Source organism: Lissotriton vulgaris, chromosome 2_1 (assembly GCF_964263255.1).
Source record: "Lissotriton vulgaris chromosome 2_1, aLisVul1.2, whole genome shotgun sequence".
NCBI lineage: Eukaryota > Metazoa > Chordata > Amphibia > Caudata > Salamandridae > Lissotriton > Lissotriton vulgaris.
Window position 1 is genome coordinate 872,464,356 of NC_141687.1, and position 24,578 is coordinate 872,488,933.

General features: G+C 47.3%; 1 protein-coding gene across 1 annotated transcript in view; it reads right to left on the reverse strand.

The window, feature by feature from the left end:
* Positions 1-2,971: 2,971 nt before the first annotated feature.
* LOC147731340 (interferon-induced transmembrane protein 1-like) overlaps positions 2,972-24,578 on the reverse strand; it is a 227,534-nt gene continuing 205,927 nt past the window's right edge. Inside the window, exons 2-3 of the mRNA XM_086958725.1 lie at positions 16,489-16,500; positions 2,972-3,226 (exon numbers count right to left, since the gene is read on the reverse strand). Coding sequence (XP_086814851.1) covers positions 2,978-3,226; positions 16,489-16,500 — 261 coding nt within the window. The 3' untranslated portion in view covers positions 2,972-2,977. The remainder of the gene's footprint in view (positions 3,227-16,488; positions 16,501-24,578) is intronic.

Below are 24,578 nucleotides of genomic sequence, written 5' to 3' on the forward strand. Positions count from 1 at the left end.
CATCCCAGCTCTTTTTAGGAGTGTTTAAATTATTTTTAATAAATAATTTTTCTGGATTTTCGAGCAGTTGGGGCTTAACTGGTTTCCCACCCAAGCTGTCTCTACCTAATTCTTCATAGCATTTTTCTATGATTTTTGCAAGCTCAACAGGATCTTTTATATCTGTTTCCTTCAACTTCTGGCGAATCGCCACAGATGCTGCTTCTCCCTTTACATTGGCTAATAATATAGCCGTGACCTGCTTGAAGTCTTTCAGTAATTTCATACCTAGATTTAAAGCTGGTTCTGGACCGAATTCATTTTGAATCTGTTTTAGCACGTCTGGTATTACCGCCATAGACGGAACACCGTGTGTTTTTGTGTAAATGGAAGCAAAGACTGTACCCCAAGTGTCGCAGTCCTCCACGTGTGGTGCGATTCCCATAGGAAGGCAGATGGTCAAGATTCTGTGTTTCTCAATAGGGGTAGTATCAGGAAATACTGCCTCTATTTGAGTGATTTTCTGGGCTAACCAAAAAGGAATTTGTTCCCGTTTTACGGGTGTTTTACCAAGACATGACTGTATGTTCTGTGGTGTAATTTTATTTGTGTTCCCCTGATGAGGGGTCAGCTGGTGTGAATTAACAGCTGGCTGGACTGTTGCAGTCCGTATTACATATTGGACTAATTGCCTATGTATTTTTATTAATGTGTTTAGCTGTGCTAACAGCTCTTCTCTAGACATTTTTGCAATGTCAGGAGGTGGTGTGTAGCTGGCTAGAACTGGCCACGTGGCTCCTGGTCTACCTAGTGGACCGAGCCTGGTTATGTGATCATTGTGTTTTAGGGCGCCATTAAACCAGAGCAGGTGCTCTTGAAATTTAAGTGGAATTTCAACCTCCTCGAAAGGGGCGTACTCATCCGGAGGTTCCTCTATTTTGTAATAGTGAAACTCTTGTGTTATAGCGTTTACCGCTGGAAAGTTTATCCATGAATAGAATACCTCTGTCTGCCGATACTCGTGAGCCTCTATCACGAAAATTACTGTACCACCTTGAGGTGGCAGTCCGTTTTCTATAAGTTTTAACGTTATAGATCTTCTTAACTGGACCGGGATGATAATAGCACCCGGGTCTGTGTATTCGGGACCTTGCTGAGTCGCATCTACTGCGGCCCCAGGGGTTCCGTTTTCTGGCATTGTAAAAATGCGAGGTTTGCAGAGTAGGTCTCCAAGGAGACAAAGATTAGATGCACAATATTTTGGAACACTGTATCCTTCAACGTTGAATAAACCAGAGCTTTACATAGGAATCTCTTCCTACTAAGGTCGGGCGGATTTTAACCTTTCACCCACTCCAGACGTCTATTGGAGTATTTACGGGAGAAAGGGGTGTGAAATATGCACGACTGAGTTACTCTACAAGTCTTACGTTAGTTTATCGCCTTACCAAACGTTTGGGCGCCATGTAGTGTAGTTCCTAGTTTCCCACTAGGCCCTGCGCATTGGAATAACATAAACAGTAGTATCGACGTGGAACTGCTTATATTCCAGGCCTCCACTGACTATGCTAAACTTAATTGGGTTGTGTTACCAACTAGCTCAGAGGTCACTGGAAACTTTCTTCTCTGCATAGGAAGTGATCAGCTTCCTTGGCACAGACAAGAAGGGATTCAGCTTTCCAACAACCGTGCAACATGACAACTTTGCTCCTCAGATCAAGAGTCGATCTCTAGGGTCGTGTGAAACAATAGACATAGATTTCACTCAGTCAGTCTAGTGCAGTTTACTTTCACAGTATGTAGAGAATAGAGAGACGGGCGTTTATCAATAAAGGGTTAACATTTATTGAACAGTCTTTCTTCTCGTACAAGAGAAATGTATTGCCACAATTGCAATAATTGTTATTATAAAAAGTACGTACAGTAAGATAAGTATTGCGAAATAGAACTGTAAAAGCATTGATATGGTTTCTTAGCCATACAATGGTTTAAAAGTAATAAAACATATATACAGTCATATATACATTAGGCTAACATACTCAACTGGTGCTTCTAACTAAGCCTACCCCAGTGTGCCTGACCTAGGCCTAACACGTGAGAAGGGGAGTAAGTAAGTAGCTTAAGTTAAGTTGGTTTTGCCAAGGTTTGTTTCAAGAATTCTCGTCTAAGGGTTTAGTCAACACCATACCTCTGAATAGAATGATGGAGGATTGGTATCTCCTTCAGGGGTCTCTCTCGATATCCCAGTCACCTGCGAGGGTAAACTGGAAGCGCCGGGACTGGATTTCTCTGCACGAGAAATGCAGCGGCTTCTCTCAGCGCGTCTGGAGGAAGGAGGGGTGACAGCGTCCGCGGGCAGCTGGGCTGGATGTCTTCGCAGAGGACGGCTGCACGGCTCCTCAAGCGTACTGCACCATAGGTCGCGCTGTAGCGGCGATAATGGTAATCAGTAGCTTCACCACCACAGGATAGCAGGCTGCAGCGACAGGCAACGCTCAACAGCAGTTAGCTTCGCTCTCACAGCTCACAGCTTCGTATTGCTTAAGGCAACGTTGGTAATATTTATACCTGACAGGTGCCGGGTTTGACGCAAGTTTGCTGGACATAAGACGTCAATTAAAGATGTCACTAGGAAGTGGCAGCTATCAGTTGCTCATTAGAGTTCCATTACTAATCAAAACATAGCAAGCGGGGATTTCCAGGTTTGCTAAGTTTTTATCTTGTTGAAGAACTCGGAGTGTTATCTAGGAATATCAGATAGTGACTGCTGCTCTGTCATTGCACTAATTGGTCGCAAAGGAAGTAGCAGAGAGTCATGCTGGAATGTGGCTCTGTGGCTCTGCTCGTGTGAGGCCAGAGATGACTTTACAGAAAATCGCACTTGAACGGTTATGCCAATATAGGGAATAAATGGATTTATAGCCGAATAGGGGCATAAGGTCACAGTATCGATCAGGAACCTAGATAAGCACATGACAGGAGTGAGGTGCAGGTAAAGTCACTGAGCGGTGGTGGAGAAGTGACCGCTGTCCGCCACATTACCTCCTGGAATCAAGCCCCAGACGTCATTTTGTTGGCCTTGCTGATGGGTTACACCTGCCACGGCCATTGCCCCAGTGGCTGCAAGGGCAATAATGAGAACCAATGAGAAGAGGCTCAGCACCAAGGCAGAGATGTTCAGGCTCTTTGCAGTGCAGCCGTAGCTGATGGCAGCATTCAAGTCCCCCACAAGCTTTCGATCACGTGCCTGAGAAGGAAGAGAGGAAAATAATTAGAGGAGAACATCTAGAGTGCAAAGCAAATGAGAACAGTAGCAATGACCAAAAAGTAATAAAGTGAATCCTAGCATATGTGGGTCTGACTGTGCACCTCATTTTCGTCACTAGAACTCGAGTGTCAGCACTTTATTAATACTGTTCTGGAGCTAGATATTTGGCACCAGCCTGCTGGATTCTGGGTCCTGGCACCAGTCACGAGGGTGTAAATCCTGGCACTCAGGAGTTGGCTTAATGAAGCCTGGCAGTACAGCATTTGAGCACGTGAAAGGTCACATTTGCTCTTTACTATTTATCCCTTTTGGAAAAAAACATTTTGCCTTACTGTCTGCAGAGGGCTTTTTAAGTCTCGCTAGAGCAAGCGCATGCGCTGCCCTGGTGAGAAATTTAGTAGCTGGTTTAAAAGTGCTACCCACAGGCTTTTGCCGGCCACCAGCTCGTTATTACGCGCACAAGCGCACATGACGTGCACAGCTGCCATCTAGCTTGCTGTAATGGCTCATAAGCCTTACAGCGGGTGAATCACCTCCCGTACTTCCTTCCTTCTCCCACTCCCTCCTCGTCAGCTTCATTTTTATTTCCTAGGAAGTGTGACATGCTGCAGTTTCCTCTGCTTGCTGATGAGAGCTTTGTGCATAGGTAACATCATTAGCATGCTACTCACGGGGTTACATATATCATTAGAGACTTTGTCGTGCACACAGAGATACGGATGGTTGTCAAGCTGGCACAAGCATTGTAAGCCATCTGCCATGCAATCTATTCCATACAGTTGTCCCAAACTGTTGCGCGGTGTCTCATGCGATGTGTCCGGAAGGAACTCTACAACCTGTCATGCAGGGGCGATAACGCTGCTTCTACGGGCATCTGAACAGGTCATGGAGAGCTTACAATGTGTCCACCAACTAACAAGGTGAGGGAATCCATGTGAATTAATGGCCAAAGCTGCTGACGTTCTAACTAGGGGAACACGCACGAGTCCCGGCGCCAGCACAGCATCCTGTGATTCTGGGCAAATCACTTAATAACTTCTTGTTCTTGTAGCAGTGAGGCTTTATTGTACCAAGACTAGACCCTTGCTTCTACCTAATGGCAGAGTTAGGTTTCATTTAGTCCATTTGTCTATAATGAAGGAGCATTTGGTTAGCTTTTAGGTAATTGTTTTCTTTGTGGGATCCCACCCAGCCCATATAACATTCCTCCTTCCACAGAACCTATATTGATCAGAGTTCAGGACAAGAGCTCTACTGGAGCATGTTTGGATCGCTGAAAAGCCTCTTCTCAAAGAGGACGGGAAGCCAGTGAAACAAGCATTGGCATAGCCAATAGGTCTTGCCTTTGGGACCTTATAAGTGTTTAGCCATGCAACACTTTATGTTGTTGCACCAAGGATATTGTGCTACATAACTAAATACACATAAGGTCCCAGAAGCGAGACCTATTGGCTATGCCAATGCTTGTTCTGTCTGAAGGATGAAGGCTAGTATTATTAAAGGTGGACCCGGTACCTCATATTTACACAGAGGATACCTCAGTAACAGTACACCCATGCATTTGGCCATGAATACCCAAAGGCCAATTACTATTTAGTTGCTGTGATTTTCTTCATATTCAGGACCAAATATCGTTGCAGTGACAGATATTTCTATTTAAAAAAAACTTCCACTTCCTGGGCTTAGTCCTCATCAAGACAGTGACAAGAGTGTGGAGAGAAGAATTGTATGGTGAAGTTTATGTGATTGACATATCGAATAATCAATTAGCATAGGCTCATATTTCCCTCCTAGGAAGTTAGCTATGTGTCAAATGGTTCTTATGGAAGAGAATCAACTAAAAGGAGGCAATACAGAATCACTGGGGCAAGCTACCCGCGCTTCCAGTTTTGTTCCACTGACCCTTCCTTACTCTAATGGAATGGTAGGGAATCAATATGTGGTAACGGAATGGGTGAGGCAACCTTTGTAACATCTACAGCCGAGCCAAACACGAATCACAATGAGCAGCCATTTGTGATGTGATGTCCCGCTGTAATGGATGCTCAATGCGTATATGATATTTACTGTGGTCGCCTTTACATCCTCACTGCATGTGACGCCCTGGGGGGAAGACTGTTTGGTAACCATTGAGCTTTGTGATATTCAGGAGACCACACAGTCATCACTCAGTGTATTTGAAATCAGTTTCACACAAGCAGATCACCATGGTTGTCAGACATCCTCTTTGAGTATGCAAAACAAAGGAAGCAACCTTCAGAATGTTAAAGAAAGCTTTCTAAGTGAAACACATGGTGTTACCTACAATACTATGGGGTCTATTAAGATGGCGCTCAGATTGCCACCGCCAGGCAGGCAGTGGTAATCCGCCCGCGATCGCAACCCAGAAAAACGCCGGTCCCATTAGCATGGCGGTGACGACAGTGGCGGTGAGATTTTCTACCCACCACTTTTCCGCCGGTAGCAGTCTGCACGCTTGCCTGGTGGGCAGAGCTGAACCGCTAAAATGGGGCCGGTGCAGGGCCAGGCTCCGCCTGTATGATTATGATGCCGGTGGTAGCCAGCCTTTCTGCGATGATGAAACCGCCATGGAAAGGCATGCAGAGAATGTCTCCGGGGTCAATTGCAGCCCCCCAATTTGCTTGGGGGGTGTGTGGGTGCACTAGGGGCATGTCTTTGTACCAGGTGGCAGGTAGTGTGCAGTGCCTGCCACGCAGTGCAGGGATTAGCTGGACATGCTTTCTTGGACATTGCGGCGGTGCTGCTGGCACAGTCGGATTTCGACTGCTGAGCATACTAATTGGACTGGCGGTTATGCCGCGGTCGTAACGGGCGGTGTTTTCCTGCTACCATGGCAGTCAGAGTGATTTTCCGACCGCCATCCTAATAGACCTCTATATTATTTAGTTGTTCAAATGGCTGTGTTTTGACAAAGTCTTTAAGCACTTGATTAGCAGATTATCATCTACTGAAAGATTGAAAATAAATACATTTACCATTGCAGGTACAGTATCATAGTTTCTGGATTAGTAAAATATCACTGAGCCCCACATGACTGCAAGGAGGGTAGGAAAAACATTTGCTGCCCATGAAAATAGGGCTTGTTGGGTCACTGCACCAGCAACATAGCAATTTAGCCCCAGTCGCACGCAGCCTATGAAGCAGCCCTCTTGAAATTTCTACTTTCCTCTATTTTTTCCCAATAAAAAAATTTCTTGTTTATTGTTTTCTTTGTATAATTACCTTTTTTTACCATGTTTTTTAAATGTAGGGCATTTTATAGCTTGTCGCCGCAAATACGCTATGATAATGAGTCTATGTTTTTACTAAAAGCATTGAAGGAACACAATATTCCTATCTAAAGGTACAGATCCTTAGGATATTGGGATCTTATCTGAATTAAGGGTGTAATAAACACAACTGTTTGACCAGAGGAAGGATATGTCCATAGAACGTTTCATCATTTATAACTCTGTGCTTAGTACCAATTTTCCTTCTGACCACTGGGATTGCATAAGCCTTCCAGCCCCCAGAATGTCAGACTTAAAATCTCTAAACCGACTGAAGGCCTGGAGGAAAACAATGGTACCAGCACTTTAGTTTGTTCCACGAATGGAGAAAGGACCTTCCTTGAAACCCAACCACAGCATCCTGTCTTTTGATATTCCTCAAAGAACTTAGCTTTGGAAATGTTTTCCATGTCTTAATCTTCCTGAAAGGTATTTGGTCTGGGGCCTCTCAGCATGTGGACTAGCAGGAGGACGAGTAGGCATGTAAAACAGAGGAATTGATTCCTCAGGTCCTCAGCCACATGTGTAGGACAGGCGGGTATTTTCTGAACTGGAGTAGAGCGTTTGCTAGTGACGACAGGCTCTTGTCACAAATGTGAATGAGGGTCTACAACAGGTAGACCCTCCCAGAATTTTGCGTTGTAAAAAAAAAGGCAAAATTGGCACTTTAGTAAAAATGGTGCGGTTTTTACAAAAGTGCTCACAAAATATGTAAAAACAAACTGCCGTTCACCCTCTCTGTGCTGCCACTGAGGCCATTAAAGGGAGAGTGAGCAACAGGCAGCAGAGGTGATAAATTCCTCTGTGGCCTGCCTTTGAAATGCACCTCGCCCCTCTTGAGCAATTACCCTGCAGGCCGCCTCACAACTTTGTGTGCCCCTACGGACCCTGCAGGCCATTTGAAAGCACAAGTCTGCAGTATTTTTGTGGTGGGCACATATTTTGCCCACTGCAAAAATACAGCAAATTTTGATGTTTTGTGCAGCAAATTTAGATTTTTTTGGCTAGAGAATTTGACTCCCAAATTCGTAAAAACCTGGGGCTCTGTCTAAGACTTTAGCCCCATTGCCTTGAGAATACAGCCATCATGTTATTGTCCATCCTCACATGCCTGGGATGCAGATAATCTGTGTTAAGGGGCCTATGGACCCATGGGCCATCAACCTTCTTCAATCACCTCAGCCTACTGCCTGTCAGCAATGGGATCGGCTGGGAGTATGCCGTTAACTGCAGAGCATGTAGAGTGGCACTCCAGAGGAGAGCTAGACAGGAGCCCCAAAGAGGCTCGTCTTGAGGACTCTCTCCTGAGGAGACATCGGAACTGAATCCACCTCATCTGAAGAGTCTTCCTCTCCTTCTTTGTCTTGGGGCTACTCCTTGAGAAAGGACGACACCTAAAAAATTTACCCGGAAGGAGAGGGAGTGATTTACTGTTGTGTGACGAGCAAGCTGACTTCATGTGCTATTCATTGTGACAGGCAGAGATGAATTCCTCATCTTATGTTTTTCTTGGGCTGAATGGTTGTCTGTTATCTGGTCTGAAACCACAATAACAATAATAACTGAGCGGGGAAAAGAATTTCAGCAGAAGAATCACAACACCTAAGGCACATGCATGGACTTTGTTTATCAGTGAATTTTGATTGATTGATGTGTCTATTATGGGCCACCAGGCTGGACTGAGGCCCATTGCAATTCTGTTTGGTTCAATCAAACCAAGATCCTGGTTTTGAAATGTATGAGGTATCTTTTGATTTAGTATTGCAGGATCCCTTTGATATGTTGAAAGGGAATTGCCTTCTTAAGAACCTCAAACTAACACATTCAACTAGAGTTACGGTGTCATTTACAGTATAGGGAAAGGTGAGCTGGGACAGTGGAGGCAATTGCCTCTGCCTTCTCAGTGGATGATTGCCTTCCCTACTTGGAGATTCCTGCCAGGCAGGCGGGGATCTCTCTGCCTTCTGTAGAGCCGCCGCTATGGCAACTCCGTTAAAGGCAGTGAAGTTTTGCTGAGCAGGCACTATGCTTGATACACCTGTTTTTTTTAAGAATAAAGTCTTAAGGCAAAAAAATCTTACAAAACAAAAAAGCAATAACCCAGGCCCAGGGGAAGATTTCTCTGTTTGCATGATTGAAGATTCTCTGTCTTGCATGATGGTCCACTTAATGAAAATCTAGTGACAGTTGTTCACCATAAATAAGATTTGACAGGTGTCACTGTGACCTCATGTCTCTGAGGTGGACAGGCCATCAGTACAGAGGTTTCTGACAGCAGAGCCAACAGAAACCAGCACTTCCCTCAACTTTAAATAAAGTGGGTGAACCAGAAGTTTTGTGGGGTGGGACCGATTTATTGTGGTCCTCCTACACCACAAAACTTTAAATGACCCCCTCAGACCAGGAAGACACTAACCAGTAATAAAGAACCGTGGCGTGTGAATATGCAACAGCCAGACACATTTGACCACAAGACTACCTTGAAGATTTCCACGACGTTATATATAGCTCAGGGTTTTTCCTGATGTTCAAGTGACACATGCCAAGTGGCTCAATGTCTGCTGGCCAATGAGAATGTTTTCAATGTCTGAAAAGAACAAATCTCCAGGGTCTGTGCAAATAAGGGGCGCTCGCCTGAAACTACAAGGTCCTTCCACTAAAATCTGGTGGAATGTCAGATCCAAATGTGGAATTCCACAATTAAAGCTGCTTCATAATGACCTTCGCTAGGGGGAGTCTGATAGTGCACAGTTAGTCCAGGATTGCACAAGCACCAAACGCAAAGGTGTTTGTTGGACAGGCCTCGTGAAAGGCTCGCTCCCTCCCAGCATGACAGGGCCTGGACACCGGCTCTCCCGGTGTCACCAGAAGAACTACCCCGGCAACCCGCAGAAGCCACCCGCAACCCGTCCCCCACGGGACGCCTGCTCCCGAACATCCCAGCATCGGCTGACCCGGGCCACCGTCAGCACCATTGCCCGGGCCCAGCCGCCATCTTGGACACTGCACCACGAGGCCGCGTGGCCTCAGCTCGACCCCAACCCTGGGCCTGGCCAGGCCCCGACATCGAGGCACCACCATCCACCCAGGAGGTGAAGAGACCACTTGGCAGGTCAATGGGAGAGAGGAGTGTTGATGGCTCTCCCCCACCAGGTGCCGATCGCCCCCAGCCTCCCCGGGCGCTGGCTCCACCCCCTTGCTGGGTGTCTGGACTCCCTCATCCCGGACCTCCCGACCTCCAAGCGCGAGGGTCCGGACATCAAAGGAGGCCAGACCTATATCTGGGGCAGCTCCAGAGCAGGAAGGCAGTTGTATCCTGGAGTCGAGAGACACCTAGAAGAACTCATCCTTGACGGACTGCTGGCGCTGCCGCAGCCCTGCCTTGTGAATCATCGTCCTGCCTGCTGGCGCTGCCGCGGCTTTCTGCAACCTACATCCTCGTCGGGACCTGCTGGCGCTGCCGCGGCCCTCTGCAACCTGCATCTTCGCCGGGACCTGCTGGCGCTGCCGCGGCCCATCCTTGTGTGAACCATCTCCTTTGCCGGCTGGCGCTGCCGCGGCCCTTCTCAAGTGAGACTTATCATCCGAGCCTGCTGGCGCTGCCGCGGCCCGACATTCCAGAACTCCGAGCTCGAGGATTGTGAGCTATCCATCGTACCACCTCGGTACCAGACCGGTACCAAGACTGTCCCGCTACCCTTTCCCTTCCAGAGACTAGAATTGAGAGGACCCTCGTGTCCCGATCTCACTGTATCGCTGATATTCTTGCTTCAAGAATCGTATATAAAGAGTGTTGACCTCATCCTTGTGTGGTGTCCATCTGTGGGGGGGAAGTTACTTGTCTGTACGATCGCTGGAGACGGCCCTCTCCGGAGGCCTCTCCCCTTGTCCTCGGCCGACCCTCCAGGTCCCCGTCTAACAGTGTTTCATCAAACTACAGGTATTCCAGGGAACATGACTTCCTTTTCTCCAGGGTTTTATATCTAAAAGATGACAAGAGGATCTAAGAAACATGAAGAGTCATGTGGAATAAAAAAAAACGATGTGACCTAAAACCAAATGCAAAATTAATGTGTAAGGAAAACAGAAGAGAGAGATGCCAGGCTCCACATTCAGTTTCCAGTACTGCGGAATACACCAAACCCTACAGGAAAAGGTTGTGAGTTCCTAAATCAACCATAATCTGTAATTCTATGAAGGATAAAATAGCAGAAGAAAATAACCATACCCAAAATATATGTACAAATTACAAAGAGGTAGGCCTACCCTAGGCTATGCTGGTTTAGCACAGGACAGGAACTTGGGTTTGGAGACAACAGATGGGCAGCAGTGACTATAAAATATTCCTGGTTTCCAGACTATAGATGCCAGTTAGAGTTTGGAGGAGCTACTGAGCAGCAGCCATAAATTGGGTGTTCACATGCCCCATCTAACGTGTGGTTCCAGCACCCCACTTAGATGGGGAGGAACTCCAGGGTTTATGGTGGCGGAGCCCCAACTGACTCCAGCAGCGCAAACCCTTCACCTGGAGGCCTGTTTACCCTGGGCTGTTAAGACATAATGCTGGTTGTCCCTCCTTAATTACGGCCAGCGACTGGCACTAGATTTCTCTACTCTGGACCACCATGCAGGCATGACTTTCCAGGACAGAGAAATGCGTTCATGGACCTGATGACCAGGGAAAAAACTCCCTGTACGTCAGGTCATTCATTATTTAATTTTCAAAAACGAATTCCCTCTTTGGCAGTCTCTTTTGGAAAAACAGAGAGAATTGCAGAGTTGGGGGCTAAACAACATGGCGCACACTCTGCATTTCCCTCAGCCAGACAGATGGGGATCTCTAAACAGGAGCAGATGGTCCTCAGCCAGGGGAGCCGTGGCCCTATCTTCTACTGACCTGGCAGGCTGGTGGGCCACCCACCAATGGCCTATTGAGGGACTGCGTCTAAGTACTTCTGATTAACCCCAGTGCAGCCAGGCTATGCACTTTTGAAAATACCCCACAGACAAACCCCCAGGGAGTGGCCAGGAACCTGCGGGCTTCCTGCCACTTGCCTGGGTTAGCAACAGGCTTCAGCTATTTTGGACATGATAAAGATCTTTAACGCTCCGTTCCAGGCCATTAACTATCCAATGTAAAGGTTGACAATGGGGTTTTTGCTGGTTATGCAATACTACATTCATCTATGCTGCCATGACGCTCATTTGCGGCGAGATACAATACACTGTGTGCAGCGACTGTGACTCAGAAGAACAAAGAAGGGCTCACAGATCTAATCGATGTTAAGTGCTGAGGTACACAAATTAAAACAAGTTGTGTACAATGAGGCGCCGCACGACCGAGCTGTCCTGACCACCAAGTCTACAATGCACGCAGCTGTTAGTTCTGTTTCTGTATTGTAAACAATGCCCATGATACTGATCTCCACCATATTGTCAAGAATTGCTATAATGGCTCGCCAAAATATGATATGTGCACTGAGCGCGTGGACTCAACCAGTGTCATTGCCTTTGTCTAATGAAAAGTAAAACAAGCATTTGCAATGCAATATGTCTTGCATTTTCGAAACTTTGACCTTTTGGCTTTGTGTAAATGGCAGTGTCTTTTATTTATGTTCACTTTGTACGTATAGTCGTTGTTTGCAGGTTTTCAAAGCACATCAATAAAAGGCATTGCCATTTACAAAGCCAATAGCTCAAAATCTTCTAAATGCGAGACCTGTTGCATTGCAAATGCTTGTAATGTCTAGACTGTGTCTTGTGCTCGAAGCAGGAATGGCGTGGAGGGTGCGGTGGGCAGCGGGCTGGGGAGCAGGAAGGGCAGGCTGCGCCTGAACACTGGGCTCTGCTTTCAGGACATGACAGGACATTAGGGGAGGGGCAAATGGAGCAAAGAGGCTGGGGGGATATTACCTGTAGAACAGAGGAATAAGCATTGCCAAAGTCAGCAGGTCAACTAAACTTTCAAGTGTGGCACCCGCACTCTTTTAAACGGAAAAAACTTGGTGGGCTTCGTTTTGCGTTCCTGGCACCTCCGTTCCGGAATACTCTTCCTCCTGAAGTACGCCAAATCCATTCCTATCCCATGTTCAGAAAGTCCCTCAAGACGTGGCTTTTCTCCCGGGCCTACGACTAATATCTTTTCCGCTGCATATGTCCACGCACCCCTCCCTACTTAGCGCCAAGAAACCGCTGGTGAACGAGCGCTCTACAAATTCCCTGTATCATATCATATCATCATCACCCGTCTTGTTAATGCTGAAAGTTGAGCACAGCGCCGGGTGTAGGGGGCATGTGACAGCGATGAGGAGCAGTCAGCAGAGTGGAAAAGCAGGCGCTGTGCTGCAACCTAAAGCGCAACGCCCATGCTGTTAATACAAAAGCGGATAATCTGCTATGTTTGAAATAAAAGTTGGGTGGCTGCCATTGTTTACTTAATTTCTTGGTCACCAATGATTACATGTGGCATTGCTAACTTTAAAAAAAAAACATAGCTAATAGTGATTAACAACAATACAAGTATAAAAGTATTAAGCGTGGCGCCCATGTTATTGTTAATGATGAAAGATTTGCGCGGCGCCCGGGGGCGGGACGGCAATGAAGAGCAAGCGGGTTGCGCTGGCAAAAAAAAGGGCGCGGCAGTAGATGCAAAGGTGCAAGTTGGCTGATATTGGTAATAAAAATTTAAACGTGGTGCTGTGCTGAAACCGAAGCGCGGCGTCTGGAGGCAAAGCAGGCACCCTTGCAGGAAAGCGTGTAGTGCCTGCAATTGGGGAAAATCATTAAAGAAAATAGTGCTGACAGACTGTAGATAAAACAGACCGTGTAACAACCGAAGTAAAAGGTGCAGTCCGCATGAGAGGTTACAAATGTAGACAAGATGGTACTAAGGAGGGTCTACTAAGCCGATTCATGAATCGAAAGCAATCTTTTAGAAAAGACAGCAACAAGAGCCAATTGAAGAGATGGGCAGAAATGGGGGGAGCTTCTAGTCCATACCTGAATGTAAATTGATACTTGTATAGCGCACTACTCACCCGCAAGGGTCTCAAGGCGATCATACGAAAACCGCTGTGAAACCCATCCTGGCTTTCTCTGTGAGGCGTCCACTCCCAAGGTGGAGGCCAGGCATCCTTAGTTTCTCTGTGAGGCGTCCACTCCCAAGGTGGAGGCCAGGCATCCTTAGCGTTGTGTGGGCCGTTGTGGAGATTAAGCAAGCGTGGGACTCCATGATTGGAATAGGCACCGAGGCGAGAATTATCAGGTCCGTGGAAGTTTGAGCCCAAGACCCGCCGAGGCGGGGAATTGAACCCTGGTCCCGGACTAGACCTCTGCATCAGGGTCTGCCGCTCTAATCATTGAGCCACACTTCTCCACTGAATGTAACATGCCTTGCAGAGCAGTGCATGCGCTGCCCAGGATAACCCACACCAATGGCATTATGAATTCATGAGAGATTCAAGCCCAGTCTGCGTTGCCCGGAGAATGGAAATAATAGTTTATAAGGTGCTTGAGTGTCAATGCTGGTTCACTTGAATTCAAAAGATGAAATTAATTAAGCACGAATGCATGTTAAAACTGGAGTTCCGAAATCAACAAGTAAATATTCTTGAACGGTTCTTTAATAAGGAGAACAGCACTAATGGTTGCGGCTTTCCTACCCATAGAAAGTTTAGCTAATAGAAAGCTTAAGAAAAGTTCCTAGTGCATGTGTTCTTCAAGACTGAAAGTTGTGCCAGGCGTTGAAACTGAGATCTCAAAAAGATGGTAACGTCTGTCCTAGAGTATTACACATTTGGTACTAGAAAGTATTGGCACTCTCCTATTGGAACTGCTGTACCCCAGCTGACAAGAGCTGGTACTTTCACTTTCAAATGAAAACACTCAGGTACCCAGTAACTGGGAGTCCCTGGCCATTTATGAAAAGCATTGGCTGTGGGATTCAAGACACCAGCCGGGGATCAATGCTACCTATTCTTTGGGAAAGTTCAGCACACCGCACTTTGATATTGGGCTGACAACTTTCTACAGGATAACACACTGGTCCTTCCACAAAGGGTGCAAGAAGTGTATGGATGCGGAGACCCCTTCCCCTCTCACAAAAGCAGCAGGCAGAGGTTCCACATTAGGGACTTCATGATCTAGGCAGTCCAGAGTAGCCTGGCTCCCTTCATCCCACACAGGTAGAGATCCGTCCAATCTTGTTACACATGAGCTCCCAAGACATTGTCTCTTCCCTCTTGGCAAATGCCCCACATTCGTATGGTGCTGCCAACCTGGCCAAAATAAATAATCAATGGCTCCCCTCCTCGTGAGGAATGCTCCCTGTGTGTCAGCGCCATTCTCTTTCTGTTTTTCAGAAACACCACCAGCCTGAGAGGTTTGATTCTAAGAAGCAAAAAGTAATGCAGGTCTTCCAAGACATTGGGGCACTTCCAGCATTACAGGTTTGACAAAAGTGCTCCTGCCAGGTTGACAGGAGCACTTTTGGCAAAATGTAGTTAAATGTGGCAGGCTGTCCTCTGCTGGTCGGACACAGGCAAGGACCATTAATCCCTATTCTTAAAATGACTCTATTGGTTACCCACTGCTGTCCGCAAAAAAGAATCAGAGGCTGGTCAATGTACTGTAACAAGGTTGCTACCATAAACTGTCATGGACCTTTTATTGCATAGCCACATATAGCTGAAAGCAATTTGTTTTTATAAGAGGATATAAATGTAGATTGTTAGTAGCTGTTACTAGCTGTAATGAAGAAGTCTCCTCTTTATTGGATTTATCGCCCATTAAGAATAGCTGTGCAGTACACTTCAAGAGAACTAGAAAAAACGATCTTTCCGCTATTACTTTACATGCCAAGGATGGTTGAGGTCGAATACATTGAGTCAAATTTAGCCACAGGCTTGAGAATGGTGACGTCATCTGGTTCACTGAATACTCATGTGCCCACATTCAGGGCCAGATTTAGTAGGGAGTGGCACATCACAGCCAGGAAAGGTGCAATTCTGAGTTACATCACCTGGAAAGAGCAGACCTGTGTCATAATTTCTAACAAATGGCACAGTTCTGCTCTCCCCAGGCGCTGGCATGCTTTGTGCTGCCTAGCGCCAACACAGACACCACTACGCCATAGTGCAAGGGTGTCTGCATTGCGGTCAGGTTATTGTTTGTGCAAGAATTGTTACCTCCTACTATCCTTTGAGGCTATTTCTTCTTTGCATGTGTGTTGCACAATGCAGGACACATGCAAAGGCAAAATAACGAGGAGAAATAAAGATATTTCTCACTTTTTCACCAGCCACAAGAGAGATGCAGGATTCTGAGGCAAATCCATGCCTACAAGCCTTTGCGTCAAAATCCATGGGTGAATGCACAGGACCTTCCATGCACCACCTCTCTTACACAATGGAACACAAAGCAGCTCATTTCAATGCAATTACTCTGTCACTTAAGACATCTTCTGAGACAGGCCAGCTTCTTCTCTTCCTAAAGAAACCTATACTAGAACCGGATGACCTCTCACACTACTGGCCTATCACTCACCTACCATTCCTTTGCAAGATTAGTAAAAAAGCAGCCCATGTTTAACTCCAAGATCATATCAGTGGTAACCCTCCCCGGCATGATTGCCATTCTGGCTTTGGATAATACAACAACACAGAGCCCTCTAGCTTACATATCATTGACAACACACTCTTGACCAGAGATGAAGATGACCCCTGCCTCCCGAAACTGCTGGACCCATTAGCTACCTTTCACCCAGTCAACCATCTCACCCTCTTAAGCACCCTCGATTCTCGAATGGGATACACCAGCAATATATTTAATTGGTTCTCCTCCTACTTTTCTAACCAACACCAGTTTGTTCACATGGGCATCTTCAGGTCACAAAAGACCCCTGTCTCCTGTGGAGTTTCCCAGGGTTCAATACTGTTTCTTGTCATTTTCAACCTTTATGTGGAACTGCCCTATGCCTTTGCATGGAAGGCTGAATTAGAGAGATGGGCAGCCTGTGAAGGGAGGATACTCCTTAGAAGCTCCAAAAGAGAGATTGCTACACTGGAACAAACTCGGACTTGGGAAACTCTAGTCAATACTTTAAAGGAGTCTGAGGCAACTCTAGAGGAAGCGTAATCAGCGGGGGACTCTCCCTATCTGGAAGACCTGAGGAGTCGGGAGGAGGTGGGGGTGGATGCAGGTCAGACTTGAGTGAGAGGGGATTTGTAGTGCCCACAGGGGAACACTGGAGGAATGGGAACCTGGGAATATGGACGAGGGGCGGGCACGAGAGCTAGAGGTGGACAAGGGGTATGTTTATGTGTCAGAGGTCGGAGTTCCAAGTGGGGGGGTTGCGCAATGGAAGTTGGGTGTTAGGATAGACAAGGGGGGGAAATCAATATAATCAGAAATATACTGTATCTTTAACTGTTAAATGTATTAGTGCGATATCTGATTAAATGAGTTAAGAGAATGTCATAAACTATGTATCGGAAACATATTTGTGCATATATGTTTCATCCAAAATCCCAAATAAATGTGTTAAAACAAAAAATGTGGAGCTGCCCTACTCACAAATAACAGCATCGAGATTCACCATATGCTGATGATACACAACTCTATTTATAAGTCTCCTCTGCTTCAGACATCTATACCCTCAAACACTGCTGGCATATCATACAGGTGTCTATCACCAACCTGAAGCCCAGCCTACCCAAGACAGAATTCCTGTATTTACCAAAAACAACAAACAAGATCTGTAAAAACCTGACTCAACAACATGAACCTAGATGGTTTCAAACCCCAAATTTCACTGGATGCCAAGTCTCTTGGATTCACGGTGGACACCAACCACACCCTCAATGAATACAGGAATGCACTGCCAAAAAAATAAAAAAGATGACCTGGTCCCAGCTCTTTCTTCTAAAGAAAGTCAAACTGTTTCTTCTAGAAAACAACTTCAGACCTGCTGTTCAAGCTCTCTTACTATCACAACAGGATAGTGGTAATGCCTTAGTCCATGGCCTCTCAGGCTTCAAACTGAACCCCAACTTTGACCGCACACCAAGTCACTTGGATTCACACTGGACACCAACCTCTCCCTCAACAAATACAGTGCATAAAAACCAAAAGACTGCCTTGTACCATCTCTCTCTTCTAAAGAAAATCAAACTGTTTCTTCTAGAAAGCCACACCAGAACTACTGTTCAAGCCCTCATAATCTCACATCTGGATGGCTCTAGTCAATGGCTCCACAGACTCCACACTGGCATCTCTAGCAGCAGCACATCTCATGCAGGGCCTGGGGAAATATGATAATATCACCCACTTCTTTATGAAACTCCATTGGTTTCCCTGCACCATGTTCAAAACTAGCAGCATTGGTTACAAAGCCATCATGACCAGTGTAGGAAAGTAGTATCTGCTTCTTATGGTTACCCCCACTTTTTGCCGATGTCACACTGTTTTGGCCTAGTCTGTCTGGGATCCTGCTATCCCGGACCCCAATCTATCTGCTTTCTTTCTTAAATTGATATGCATGTACTTTAGCTACACTCCAGATTGGATTCTGGGGTACCCTTATCAGTCCCAAGTATATGGTACCCCACGTAACGAGGGCATAGGTACCCCAGAGGCCTCTCATGGGCTGAAGCATATATTATGCCACCCCTGAGAGGCCATCCAAATCGACACGACAAGCCTGCTACAGCAGACTGTGTAAGCTGGTGCTTGTACCACTTACTTAAGATATAGGTTCACTATATCTATTTAAATCATTTCACATTTAAATACCTAGCAGTCCCCCCATGGCAGACCTTAACAATCCTGAAGGTCTGGTCCCTCCGCCGCGACCGGGTGCCCCTCCGCGGGCTCTCATAGCCAAAATTCTAAATTATAAGGACAGAGACTGTATTCTCCGTGCGGTTAGGGAGACAGCGAATCTTACTTTTGAAAACAGCAGGATCTCCATCTACCCGGATTACACCCAACAAGTCCAAGAGCAGCGAAAGTCCTTTTTGGGAGTTAAGCAAAAGCTCCGGGAGATGCATCTGCAGTACATGCTGCTATATCCGGCCAATCTCAAGGTACTATCCCAGGGAAAGGCACACTTCTTCGATTCCCAGGAAGAGGTCTGGGAATGGCTGGAGATCAGAGGAGATGACCTTCCGCCAGGCGAACACAGGGGACCTCATGACAATTGGGGAACGCAACCAACACGGAAACGCCCTAACAGGAGGAGACGCCGTTCCGAAGCCGCAGAAAGCGAGGAGAGCCGCAGAGTCACAGTGGGGGATGATGGGGCTTTACACCTGGTCCAGACGGATGCCGAAGACGAGACGGGGGCAATCAAGCCTCAGGAGCCCGAAGAAATACTGGTCCTGGAAACGTTGCAGGTCAGGGCAGAAAGCACGTCGCTCACCGCTCCGGTGGTGCCAGAGACTGCGGGATCCGGGACTCCCGAGGCGGCGGATCCTTCCTGAGGGGACCTATGGACTGCGTGAAATAAATGTCACGGCTTGCCGCGTGCCAAATCACCGGGAAGCGACGGGTTTCCCGCGGAATTTTATCACAAATTTCGGGATCCGTTAGCTCCGCTCCTTCTGCGGGTCTACCTGGAGGCGCTCGAAAAGGGAGTCCTCCCACCGAGCATGGCCCAAGGGGAGATCTGTATGATCCTCAAACCTGGGGGGGACAAGCACGACCCCTCCTCCTACCGGCCAATCACCATGATAAACACGAATATCAAAATTCTCACAAAACTATTGGCCACTCGGCTGGCGCCCCACATGGAGCACTTGGTACACCAAGACCAATGCGAATTTATCCCCAGGCGAAACGCGGCCATGAATCTGAGACGGTTGGCACACTTTCAGGATGAGGTACATAAAAGGGAAGAACAGACGGTCCTGGTCTCCATAGATCTCGCCAAGGCCTTTGATACCGTCGACTGGGGCTTCCTGCAGGAGGTTCTCCAGACATTGGGAGTTGGGCCCAACTTCGCCCGCTGGATTAGGATCCTCTATAGCTCTCCTAGGGCCCGGGTGCGTCTGGGTGGTGCAAGGTCGGAGGAGTGGCAGCTGGGTTGGGGCACGAGACAGGGGTGCCCCCTCTTGCTGCTGCTCTTCGCTCTGGCAATAGAGGAGCCGTTGGCTGTTAAGATCCGCACTGAGCTACAGCAATGGGGTGTTCAGGTGGGGGACACCTGCAATGTCATTTCGTTATACGCGGATGACGCTTTGTTTTACTTAACGACCCCCAGGGAGGCGCTCACAAGGTTGCTCCACCTCCTAGATCGCTTTGGTGAGGTGTCGGGCTTGCGCCTAAATCGCAACAAGTCCCTAATTTTCCCGTTATCCGGCTTTGACATGGTGCCTCAGGAGGATTTACCAGAGCTGGGACTAAGATGGGAGCAGACCAGTTTCCGCTATCTGGGAATACATGTGGCCTCGACGGAGGAGCAGTCCCTCGCCCGTAACCCAGACAGGGTGCTCACGTCCCTCCGGCAATCCATACTTTTTTGGAATACATTACCACTGTCCCTAATGGGGCGGCTTGCAATCGCTAAAATGGTGATGCTGCCGAGGATACTATATGTCCTCCAAAACTCCTTGTGTCCTCTTCCTCCTAGGGTTTTCCGGACCCTCAACAAGTTGCTCACATCCCTGCTTTGGGGGGGCGACATAGCAGAGTGGCCCTAAGCACCGTTGTGCGTTCCTTCCAGCGGCCAGGTGGTTTGCAGACACGGACGTGTGGGAGATACGTTTGTTAGCAGGACGGGCCACGGTGCAGGAGCTTCGTGTGGCCTTAATGCGTGGATCCAGGGCCAACGCTGACCTCCCCTATGTGGTGCGGCATACGGCTGCAATATGGCAACCCTTCATTGAAAGTATCCTGCGCTCGGCGCCATTCCACAAGGAACTGCCAATTTGGATATTGGCTCCCATGGTGGAGACAGAGCAGCATATGTCGTTTCGCGACTGGAGGGAGGGAGGGTGTGAGGTCCTCGCCGATCTGTACCCCTCGGAGAGTTTTCTGTCATACGAGCAGGCGGAGGAGTCATTCGGCCTCGGCAGTGGTCAATATCTGCACTACCAAAGTTTGCGCTCAATAGTGCGCTCGGTCTGGCCACAGTGCCCGGAGATACCCCCGACAACCCATACTTTACATACTTTGCTATCATGTGGCAGGGAGGGGGCTGATAGCCTTACTTTATGCGGCCATGAAACGGGATTCTGCCCCCCGGGTGTCACCAGCGTGGGCGGCCTGGGAGACAGACTTAGATGCACACCTAGATCAGGGGCAACGCAAGCGTATTGGGAGCTTGACACGGCAGGTGTCTTGCAACGCACGATTCAAGCTAATCCACTTTAACTTTATGCACCGCACCTACCTCACCCCGACAACAGTGAGTCGCTATTCCGTGGAAAAAAGGGACAATTGCCCCAGATGTGGTGTGGGAGGTGCAGGGTTTCTACACCTGGCCTGGGAGTGTCCGTTGGTGGGGAATTTCTGGACAGGGGTAGTCGGTCATATTACGGCTACTACGGGCCTCCGTATTGACCTATCACGCTTACCCTGCCTGTTGGGATTAGTACCCAAACCTAGAAAGAGAAAACTCCCATTTAAACTGTTGCAACTTATGTTGGTGCTGGCTAGGCGCAGGGTAGCCATCACTTGGATGGGACAGAGGGCCCCTGAGCTTTAAATTTGGCTTAAAGGCGTGAGGCAATGGACCCTCGCAGAAGAAACACACATGCAAGTTACTAGGAAGGATGAAAAATTACAGGATGATTTGATAGCGTGGCGCACCATGTGTATAGAGGGTCTCACTGCTGATAGTCAGTCATCACACAGTGACTCAGAGGGGACCAGTGGTGAACTATTTTCAGCTCACGGATCAGAATCTGAGGGGGAGAGGGGTGAGGATCATTGAAGGGTTGAATGTAAGATGTGAGGGGTGTGGCCTAGCCGAACTGCCTTCTAGATGTCCATAATATATTGTTTTACGACATACTACCACATGAACATACGTACTTGTCAGATTTTGTCCTAACCCGTGATGTGCCATAATGAGTCTGTCGATCTGCAACCAATAGTTTTTTTAACAATGCCTAGGGGGGAGGGGGGGGTTCACTGTTTGTACTTGTAAAATTGAAAATAAAGTTTGGAAAAAAAAAACATCCTGAAGGCAGGGTGCTGAGTTTTACGTGAGAGGGTGCCCCTGCATGAGCAGAGTCCCTCTGCAGCCTTCGGAGACCATTCTCCGGGGTTGTCTGTGATGCAGTCAGACATATATGTTTAAGTGCATTATAACCTCGCGGCAAATGCTAACTTCAAAACGGCTGCTTAGAAACATGTCTTGATTGGTGTCAAACACCTTGGAATCATGCCTCTATGCCAGCAACTGGCATGGCAGGTATGATTCCACCCTTCCAAAGAAACATATGTGGGTCACCGGTATACCCGGTACCAGCTTTCTCGAACTGGGCAGCACAAAATGGTTCTGCCAGCCACAGACACAATACTGCTCTCCTGCTGCTGAGCCAAGCTCGCAGAGAGTAAGGCATGACAATAGGCATCCTGTGAAAGGGAGGTGTAACCACCTTCCAGACAGGATTTGGTGTATTGGGGCTGGGTGGGTGCACTCTTAGAGTGCCAGAAAGTCTGCACTGGGGGGACATTTGGTGACCCTGTGCATAGTCCAGCTCAAACTAGTTCTGGGAGACATTTTCTCCTGCTCTGGCACGAAACTGGACAAAGGACATGGGTGTAGCCACCCCTTTGTCCTGCCCCTCCCCTAGGAGGGTCCACAAATCTTTCCAAACCCTTCCCATGGTATAAAGTGGGCTACCTGGCTACAGGACATTAGATTTTACCTGGACAAGATTCTGCTAAGAAGAAGTACTTCAACTGCCTGCATGATGCTGGATGACTGAAGACTCTCCTTTGGAGCAAAGGAGTTACTGCCCTGCAAAAGCAGGCACCTAAATGCATCTGACCGGTTTGCTTCTCCCAGTCTCCTGAGGACTCTAAAGATTTCAGCAAAACAGGAGGTAGGTTACCGAAGATCCCTGAGGTTGGTTTGGCCTCTCAGCTATTCTGAGACCAGTATCCCTTGTGGGGACCGTGCAACCCAAACTCCTGTGCACTGTGTATATTTGCAGTTGCATATGCTTAGTGACAATTCCTGAGCTTGTGCATTAGACTCTGTGTAGTTCTGATCCTGAGCAGTATTTGCACTGAAGATTTCCGGCCTCCACTCAGCGAGTGTCCTGTGGGCTGGTATTTTACAAACTTGCTTGAGGTCTCCTCACGATCCTTTGTTATACCATTTTTTTAGTATATGGTTCGGTCTCCCCCTGGAGCCCGCTCTGTATTTCGCTATTTACAAATGTTCTATTGGTTTATTATTGTGTGCTTTATGCCCTAGTCTCATGTAGAGACTAGTAGAGAGTGTTATATTAATAAATACCTATTTTTATATAAACACTGTGTGGTTCTCCTTTCATTTAATCATTTAGGAGGTGATATTCTGATAAAGCAAGCTGCTTTATATTCCTTCAAGATTAAGCCTGAAGGCTGCTCTCCATTGCTGCCACTAGGAAAGCTTTTAATAAGGTTATCTTTGACCTCATACATCATAAGGGTTGTGTGGCCTGGTACAAGGTTCCCACTTTAATTAGTGGACAGCATATACCAACCCACCTTCTCATAACCAGCACCCTGATTACTTTGCAGACAAGCTCACCATCCATGGTAGTTCTCGCCACACCTGCAGCTAAGACACCATCAGACTGCAGTCTATTGTAAAAAAGAAAAAACAAGCAGCAGGCATTTTCCAGCTATGCCCCCAGGATCTGGAACAACATCTTGTTATCTTCAGGACCACTCCAACGTTGCTCATATTTAGATAAGAGTTGAAGTCACACCTTTTTAAATAACACTACATCACAACTGTAGGAAGGTGGAGTATTATGTAGTGATGCTGGGTAGGCTTCACTATGCAGTACTCCCACAATACCCTAAAGATGGTTCTTGGAGTCACCATAATAAATTCTTAGCTCAGTCCTGGTAGAGTGGCAAAGAGCAGTCATGCTTTACTAGAGGAACATGTGTTAAGCATTTCAGAGTATCCACATGGGTGGTAAGTAATTGAAACAACTCGAAAGAAATCCATCACTAATTAATAAAAATACATCCAATTTTTATATAAATTTAGACACCAAAACAAATTCAATCCGATAAGTATAACTGGAGTTATGAATTTTAGAAGCAAAAACAAGTCAGTGCAAATCAATACTGAAAAACGATACCATCGCAGTCAGTGGGGAAAAGGCATTAGTAATAATATGTCACTTGCAGGTCAAGTTGCGTGGAACCTAAGGAAGGTTAAGGTGATGCAGGTCCTAAGACTAAGCCACGGCGTTCAATTTGATTTTACCTGGATCAAAAAACCCAGGTACAGAGTTATCCTGGCTGTCCTTTGTGCTGAAGCAGGAGCCGCTTGGGAGCTGGTTTTATCGCTCACAATGTGCTTGTGAGGTAACAGGTGCAAAAAGTCGGATGGGGGCCACTGCTGTGGTTTCAAGCTAGCCTGGCTGATGAAGGGTGACATACCCGAAACCGGTCCCAGGATGCTTGTTTCCGGTCCAGGGAAGACATGGCTTGGCAGTTCGGGCTGGAGTGTTCCCATGAGGCACAGGGTCAGACTGATTTGCATATGGCCATGTCTGAACTGGGCTGGTGGAGTGAGCTAAAGAATGATGATGGATTAAACCCATTTGAGTTGACTGGAGGTGAGTGTTTGATTTGCTCAAGCGCTCCGTCCATCATCCCTTTTGGTATTGCTTTGTTCGCCCTAAGTTGGCGGGATATGGCCAGACATGGGTCCCTTGCTCACTTTGCCACTGAATTTAGGATAGCCTGGCTGATGAGGGTTATGAACTCAAAACCGGTCCCAGGATGCTTGTTTCCGGTCCAGGGAAGATATGGCTTGGCAGTTCAGGCTGGACTGTTCCCATGAGGCACAGGGTCAGACTGAT